Source organism: Coffea arabica, chromosome 2e (genome assembly GCF_036785885.1).
Source record: "Coffea arabica cultivar ET-39 chromosome 2e, Coffea Arabica ET-39 HiFi, whole genome shotgun sequence".
Classification (NCBI taxonomy): Eukaryota; Viridiplantae; Streptophyta; class Magnoliopsida; order Gentianales; family Rubiaceae; genus Coffea; species Coffea arabica.
Window position 1 is genome coordinate 72361249 of NC_092313.1, and position 8654 is coordinate 72369902.

The window sequence follows — 8654 nt, forward strand, 5'->3', positions numbered from 1 at the left end:
ACCATTTTTTACACTTACCATTGAAGTTTTTTTTTTGACAATCGATAGCACCTATACTGTTCTAATCTACAAATTTTTCGTTGATCTTTTCTGGCAGAGTGAAGATATCTTGTTTATTTAATTACTTGAACGATTGTGTACTACACTACTTCATAGTAGTTTATTGTTCTGCAAGTTCCAGCAAATTCATTTTGGATGCCTTAAATCCAATGATCTTAATTCCTCTAACATGAATATAAATAGCTTAAGATTAAAGTTTTCATCAGTTCTCTCTCATTTTCCCCTTTTGTTTGGAAAGGAACAACATGAAGATCCAAGAAACACATCAACTATTAGAAAAAGGCCCTTAAATGGATTGGAAAATAAATGTGGAATTAAATATCTCATTATTTTGGATTACATGTTTGGTAGCAACAGGTTGTTCAATTTTGATGAATTCCTGTTTTTAACATTTCCTCCATTTTTTCAACTGGTAGTTATGTTTTGGGTGGCCAAGCAATAAATTGGCCAAACAAGTCCTACATTTTTGTAAGAGCCCGTTTAGATTGTTATTTTCTGAAATTTTTGTGAAAAAATTATACTATAATAATTTAATATATATAAAATAAAAGATAATTAAAAATTGCATTCGAACAAAACCTTTGCTGGTTCTCGATGTGAAAATGGATATGGTTCCTTGTCAGTCTATGACGATATGATGCATTTCCACGTGGTTTGACCGTTCCAAATTTCATTACAGGTTAGAGCGTTTATTAGCACTTATTAGATTACCATCTACAGTTGACCCATTGAAGCAGACCAAAGATATTTGATCTCATAGTATATAATTTCTTTTCTCCATCCATATTCCACGAGGTTGCATTATTTTATGGAAAACTCCTATGGTCTTTAAGTCAACAGCCTCTTGGGCTGTTGGTAACTCAAACACATTTTAAGTCTTGGAAGGTTCAATCCTTGCCTCCCACTAAAATTTGTCATAATTTGTGGCGATCTTAATTGACCTTCATCGATGGAGTTTGTACTCATATCGAGTCCTCTTTCCCTTCCCCTAGATTAGGCTAGATTAGATTATAGAAATTCTATCGTTGCGCAAAAAAAAAAAAAATCCTATGTTCTTTAAGAATTAGAGTAACTAAAACTAAAGTTGAATACTTGAATCTATCTAGCATTTGGTTAACCATACAAGTTGTTAGTCTTTAGTATAATACTTGTCTGTTTATGCAAGTCCGTATTTTGTTTTCGTTACGACTTACTAGCGCTAATCTTTATGATAAAATAATATCGTTATGTTAGTGTCTATTAGTTGGTTTAATGTCTATTTTTATACTAATCAAGTTTTACATTACATGGTATAAATCTCAAGATCTAGATCAAGAAACTCTCAAATCTGACATTAAGGACTTTAATACCTCAATTAAGGGCTTTATTTAAGTGAAATCACGAGTTCAAATCATTATGAGTCAATTGTTCGGGTTTGTTTGGATAGTAGATTATTTGGCCAAATATATTTGCTGATATCACCATTACAATTTCCAATACAACTTTTTATCTTTCCAATTATCTTTTTATCTCACATACATCACATCACAAAAAGTGCTACAGTAATTATTCCAAATAATACCCTATCCAAACAAACCGGGAGAATCACTGTCAATTCTTTAAAAAAAAAATGAAATCACTTGTTAAATTTCATCATCCTACATATCATCACGTAATGTCAATGTACAAATGAGGTAGGGACATTAATCAGCCTGAGTTAGAATCCAAACACACACACACAGACACAAAGAAAAATTATCTTCTTTCTTCATCTTCCTCCTCACACCAAAGTCTACCACCACCTCCACCGTCGACCGACTGCTGGCCGCCGTCTTCACCGGCGCCAGTGACTCTTTTCTTTTTTCCCCTTTCTTTCTTTTCTCCCTCTCTCTCAAATACACAAAAAATTTTCTACTGATTCTATACTAAGGTGCTGTTTGATAATCCAATTCATCACTTAAATTTAATATATTTAAATGTTAATATGATCAGACGCATTTGATAACAAAAAATTGAATATCTGAATCAAATTTAGTGTTGTTGAATTTCTTAGACAAAACTTGCTCCAAAAAATAAATGATAAGGTATTCATTTATTAGTGAATGTAATATACACTCAAATATATTTGATTTAATATTTAATAATTCAATAACTTGGTAGATTCAGATTTTAAATTTTAATTTTATCAAACACACTTAAGTTACGGTAAAGTTGTATACAATCATCCAAAAAGCACACCTTTCAAGCCAACACAAGTAGTGTAGATATTTATAGGCCAAAAAAAAAAAAAGAAAAAGAAAGGAAGCCTTGTTTTGGCCGACGTTCCACGATTTCTTACTTCGACATTCCACGCTTTTATTCGCATAAATTCCTCGAAGTGCCCACCTGTTATTTCTTAGGGTACCCTGCTCCTTGTACGAGGATTTGTTTCCAGCATCCGAAGTTCCGAACATAGCAAGAAAAGAAAACCTGGGCTACTCAGCAATTCAATAGTAATGGCAGCAAATCACAGCACCATCATCCTCAGTCAAAATCCAGAAGAAGCCGAAGAACGACAACAAGAAAAGGAAGATTATGGAGTATTATTATACTACAAATACTTCAACACTCCCATTCCCGACCTCCAGCATCTCCTCGACTTTTACAATTCCAACTGCAACTCCCTCTCCCTCCTCGGCCGCGTTCGCCTCTCCCCCACCGGCGTCAACGTCACCGTATGTAGCTTTTTTGTATATTAATATCTGCCCTTTCTTTTTTAGCTTTTGCCTTGTTCTTGTTTCAGTGCTCCTTTTGTTTTTCCTTTATTTTTTCCTGATTATGTCTTTTGGTCTGGCTGCAAAATGAAATGTGAGGGGGTTGTGGAAATAAATGGGTTCTTGTTGTTTTGCAATATATTTGGTCATTTTCATGCTGCACACCTTTTTCGTTATTGGTTTGCTCTTTTTCTTTCCTCCTAATTTTGCCTGAGAAATGGGAGTGGATGGTTTCTTATTGTTTTGGAATTGTTTGATTTGTTTAGGTTGGTGGGAAAATGTCGGCACTAGAGAAGCACATTGAGGCTGTGAAGGCTAATAGTTTGTTCGAAGGGACAGATTTCAAGCTTGCATCTTGTCATCAACCTTTGAATGACAAGGTTGCCAGAGAATGCGGGTTCACTTCACTCTCAGTCCGGATTGTTAAGGTTGTGCGAATTCTTTGTTAGTTTAGGGCTGCTCATATATTCTATTGCTTGTGTTCTATAGTTGATGTGAAATGGTGCATAGGTCTTTTTCAATCAGGACTGGTGTTGTGACTACTTTATGCTTGTGCCATTTGTTTGCGGCATCATGATATGTGTGGCTTTGGTTATCTTAAAAAGGGAAATGCTTGTGGCTTTGGTGATTGTGTTCTGTATTTGCTGAAAAAGGTTTTGCTCAGCACCAAATTTTATAAGCAGTTATTTGTTTTTCCCAACTTTCCCTTATTTATCGTCTGTTTTATCTATTCATCTATATTTTTGGGCTGATCAAATTACTCTGGTATCAAAAGTTTGTGCCTTATTCTTCTGGTATTGCATAACCTTTATCTGCTGATAATGTGTACTTATTGTACTCAGGAACTCGTCACTTTAAGTTCAAATCCATTATTGAAGTCACCAGAAATTTCAAATGCCGGGAGGCATCTTTCTGCAGTTGAGCTTCATTCTGTCCTTCAAGATGCTGGTATTTACATGTGTCTTATGCTTCTAATTGTCATCTCCTAGCATTACTATTTCAGAAGATTATAATTTTTTTGGCTGTCAATTTTCGCGCAGATGAGATAAAATGAGGTTTTATTTTGCTACTTTCCTTATTCTGAATATTTTTGTCAGGAAAAATTCAAGATAAATCTAATTCAAGTTCTGATAGGAGGCTAATCCTGTTAGATGCAAGGAATTTGTATGAGACTAGAATTGGGAAGTTCCAGAATGTAAATGTGAAAACTCTGGATCCCCAAATTCGGCAATATAGTGATCTTCCATCTTGGATAGATGATAACTCAGAGCAACTGCGAGGTAACAGTATTCTTATGTAAGTATTTGTTTGAATCTCCTGTCCCCCTTGGTCTGAAATTATTCTACCTTGAGATGTTAGGAGCTGACAATACCTGTTATATTTCCTCTTCTATTTTGTGATTTGTTTGGTTTCTGTGGGGCAAAAAAAATAACTGGAAAGAAAACTCTATGAAATGGGTAATGTAGTGCATGGCCGTGCTAATGTTAATATTTTGGTGGCAAATGAATGGATTTGTAAAAAACTTAAGGTGATAGTTCATTTCTTGTCCATTATGCCTCACTGGAGAAGACCTCTCTTTTTCTGCTTTTATTGAGTTTTTCCGTAGTACGTGTATTTCACACTGCTGCTCCTACTACTATATTTCTTCCTTCAGTTATCCCCCTTGATAATTGCTTTTTCTTTTGTTCGCCCTAATTTAAGTTTATCTATGCTCATTCATGGATGATATAGCATTGGGGTTGTCCTACTTATAGGCAAAGAGGTTTGAGTGGCTTTTTATGTTACTCAATGACTTTGCATCAAAATATGTGCTTTATCTGGTTTCAAGAGGGTTTTGATACTAAACAGGTATTGCACTGGAGGAATAAGATGTGAGATGGCTTCAGCTTATATTAAGTCTAAAGGTGTTGGTTTTGAAAATGTATTTCAGGTGAGATGATGTGATTTAGTGTCCTTTCTCTTTCTGTGTCTTTTCATTGAACTTCTTTGTTCTTTGTGTTTTCATGTACTTTGCTTTCTGTTAGGATAATGTCTTTTTTTTTTGGATGATGCCCTTTAAAGAAGTTGAGGAGCCATTTGGCAATTCTGCTAATGTATTTATTAAACTGAAAACCTTTTTGCAGTTATATGGTGGCATTCAGCGTTACTTGGAACAATTTCCAGATGGTGGTTTCTTCAAGGGAAAGAATTTTGTTTTTGACCACAGGTATGGCCATTTTTCCATGATTCTCTGTATTGATATTGGTATGCTTTCTCTACGGATAAGGCTATGACTTATTTTCTTTGTCATCGCTGCACTTGTTACTAAAGGACCATCTTTATTTTGACCAGAATGCAGAGACCTAGGATAAAGTGTGGATAGTCAGATAAAATCTTCTTTAGGTCACACAAAACTTTGGGAGAGACATAAAAGGTCAAGGGTTTTTGAAGTGACGGACATTTTTCTTTTTCCTTTTCTTTTCTTCTGAACTTCTTTCCTACTGAACCCTAAAGCTGTGAGCAGTGTAATACCACTGTTACTGATAATGTTTTGTAAAAAATTGTTCCGAGTAACTTAAGTAACTTAGGATTTTTGATAGCTGATTATATCCTTTTTGTACTGTTAAAATACAGCATTCTTGAAAGTGACATCAATCTTAGAGTTCATTAGGGTGTTAATGTTCCTTGCCAACTTAGTTGTCATTTAGTTTGAACCTGTATGAACTATTGCTAATGAGGTTCCTAGCCAACTTAGTGGGTAACCAGTTCATGTTCGGATGAACAATTGCTAAGAAGAAAAACAAATTGTAATCTCTATTTTTGAAGTGATTTGGAGTATTCCTTATTTCTTGGTTTTAAGTTTCTTCAAATGGTTTGGATCTGGCTTTGCCATTTAATAGGATACTTGACCAGAAGATAGGTGTTAATTAAGATAATTGTGGATGCTTAACAGTTTGTTGCTTGGGCTTACAGGGTATCAGTTGGAAGCTTAGATTCAGATGTTTTAGGCACCTGCCTCCTTTGTGGCTCTTCATATGATGACTACTCTTCACGATGCCGATGCAGATATTGTAGGATGCTTGTCTTAGTCTGTGATGGATGTCAGGTATGCACTTCTGAAATGTACTTAAAAGTTTTATACATTGAATGAATTTGAAATTTGATTCTAAACGCTTTCTGATTATTTCCTTTCATTCATGACACTAAATTCTTCCTAAAACAAATTTTATTTGACAAAGAAACAAAATCTGCTTGTTAATCCTTCCTTTTTCCTGAGGGACTTTGTCTCAATATTATGGTATCAAGTTTCTTAGCCAATCCAAGTCATTAACCTGCATTTTCAGCAAAAGAATTCTTATTCAAGTTGGAATTGATTCCTGGAAGTGTCGACTGTTATCTTGTTCAATTCTTTTCCTCTAAATAGAGTTAGTGTTAAGTGTATTGGAGAGCAAAAGTGGAGCCATTGATCTGTTTGTCTTGTTTACTTTTGTATGCTAACCCTTATATTTTCCTGCACAAGTTATGCAAGTGGCGGGAAGACCTATATTTACTTTTACATCTCATCTTCAAACAATAACGTGAACAAGGACTTTAAAACATACGCATGAATCTATTCATGGTCTGTTAGGTCTGGTTGTAGGAATGATTTCTGAGGGAGAATACTTTGTGTTTTATCTTGTTACACATCTCTTTACAGAGCTTATATTGATTTTTCCATGGTGTGTAGATGCATACTATATGTTTTGACTTAAAATGGTGTTGTAGCTGGATTTACCTATTTTTCCCCGCCTGTTAAGATGAATATACAAAGCTGATCTGGAGAGCTGGTATCTGGGTTCATGGTTTAAATCTGATGGGAATTCATCTAATGAGTTCAATTGTAGATTTCTGTTTCTTGCAGTTTCTCATGATGTGAATCTAGTTTTATTGTTTTGTGCAGAAAAAGAGTCCATCATATATCTGTGAACTGTGCAAAAGGAGTGGTAAATGTGTTGACTCAGTCTCAGAAATGGAAGATGACAATTCAGAAGCATCTGAACCAGCAGAAATCAAACTTGTTAGCAATTCAAATCAAAGAAAAATTCCATCTTCCCCAGCATTGGTGAATGGTAAGGTCTGTATCCTTGCTATTTGTTGTATAGTATCACTTTTAATACATCAAAACCCTTTTCAGCTGGCATATTACACTGATTTTATGCCACCACAGTGAACAGAGAAGTAGAATTTCAGAGCCACGTAGATATATAGGATGTTCTAAACCTTTCATTCTGTGGCTGATTCTTCAAGTCCTGACATTTTTATTGATCAAAATTAACTGTTTCTGCATATTTCTGTTTTCATGTTTTATCGATTTTAGTATTCTTGTTATCTTTGTCAATCATCTGACTACATTAGGTCATTATGTTGCAGGTTCTAGGACCTCAAAAAGGTTGAGAATCCTGTGCTTGCATGGTTTTCGACAGAATGCTTCTGGTTTCAAAGGAAGATCTGGATCGCTAGCAAAGAAGCTAAAAGCTTTAGCAGAGCTTGTTTTTGTTAATGCACCTCATGAATTACCCTTTATATACCAACCTTGTTTGGCGGACCATCATAATGGTATATCACCATCCCAAGATCCATGTCCTCCAAAAGTTTGCAGTAAAAAGTTTGCATGGCTGGTTGGCTCTGATTATCAAGGAAAAAGTGATGCTGGATGGACTATGGCTGACGTTCCATTTGACTTGCTACAGTACCAACAACAGACAGAAGGTTTTGATGCATCGCTTGCTTATTTGAGAACTGTATTTTCTCAAGCTGGTCCATTTGATGGAATCTTGGGATTTTCACAAGGGGCTGCAATGGCAGCTTTACTTTGTGGTCAACTAGGGAAGCTCAAGGGTGATGTAGATTTTAGATTCGTGATCTTGTGCTCTGGCTTTGCCATTAACATGGAGGGGTTTCAGCAAGGATCAATCAACCTCCCTTCCCTTCATATATTTGGCAATGGCAAAGGTAGAGACAGGCAAATCAACAGCCAAACAAGCAGACACCTTGCTTCATTATTTGAAGATGGCTGCTCAGAGATCATTGAGCATGACTTAGGTCATATAATTCCTACACAATCACCACATATTGAGAGGATAAAAAATTTTCTTCAACGTTTCCTATGATTGAAAATTGTCCTTGCAGGATTTTGATGGCTGGTCTCTGCCCTTCTTGTAAACTATGATTTGTGCCCTTTTGTCTGAGAACTACTATCGAAATCTGTTCAGTGTAGTGTGCTCGATTGGAAATTTTAGAATCTGTTTGGATTGTCAACCTCTGGGAAATTTTTCAAAGAAAATTTCCCTATACACGTTTTCAATCATTTTTTTATTTTACATACATTATATTGTTGTTGTAATTTTCATTTTTTTTGACAAATACTCCTAAAAAATGCAATTTTAAGTGGAACCTTAGCTATCCTTGAAAATCAACGAGTCTTGATTTAAAGTCCAAGTACTATGCTTCACATTTTTTTATGCTATATGTCAGCTGCATCTTTAACAATCCTTGTTTGTGAACCTTCATGCAAATTCACGATGTTTTAACTGAATGGTGAGCTCTTATATCTGCAATGACTGAAATTTTTGTACACACTGTTAAAGAAAAAGGTTGAATTGTGTAAAAAAGAATTTCCTGAAATATCTTTTTAGATATTTACTAGATTTATAAGATTTTGGCCATGTTAAAAGTAAAAATGTAACCAGGAAAAAAAAAGATTATTAGTTTACGAAATTAGGTCTCCAAAATCAAATTAGTTGATTGAAAGTAGGGATGTATGCGAGCCGAACTACTCGCGAGCGACGTCAATGGCTTGGCTTGAACTCGGTTTGATCGAGTTCGAGCCGAGTCTCGAGCTAC

General features: G+C 35.2%; 1 protein-coding gene across 1 annotated transcript; it reads left to right on the top strand.

The window, feature by feature from the left end:
- The first annotated feature begins 2430 nt into the window (after positions 1 to 2430).
- On the top strand, positions 2431 to 8069 carry LOC113732989 (rhodanese-like domain-containing protein 6). The gene is made up of 9 exons (XM_027259080.2): positions 2431 to 2753; positions 3059 to 3220; positions 3635 to 3740; positions 3890 to 4088; positions 4641 to 4722; positions 4916 to 4998; positions 5745 to 5877; positions 6712 to 6880; positions 7182 to 8069. The coding sequence occupies exons 1-9, from the start codon at positions 2535 to 2537 to the stop codon at positions 7919 to 7921; spliced, it is 1893 nt and encodes a 630-aa protein (XP_027114881.1). The 5' UTR covers positions 2431 to 2534; the 3' UTR covers positions 7922 to 8069.
- Positions 8070 to 8654: the final 585 nt, after the last annotated feature.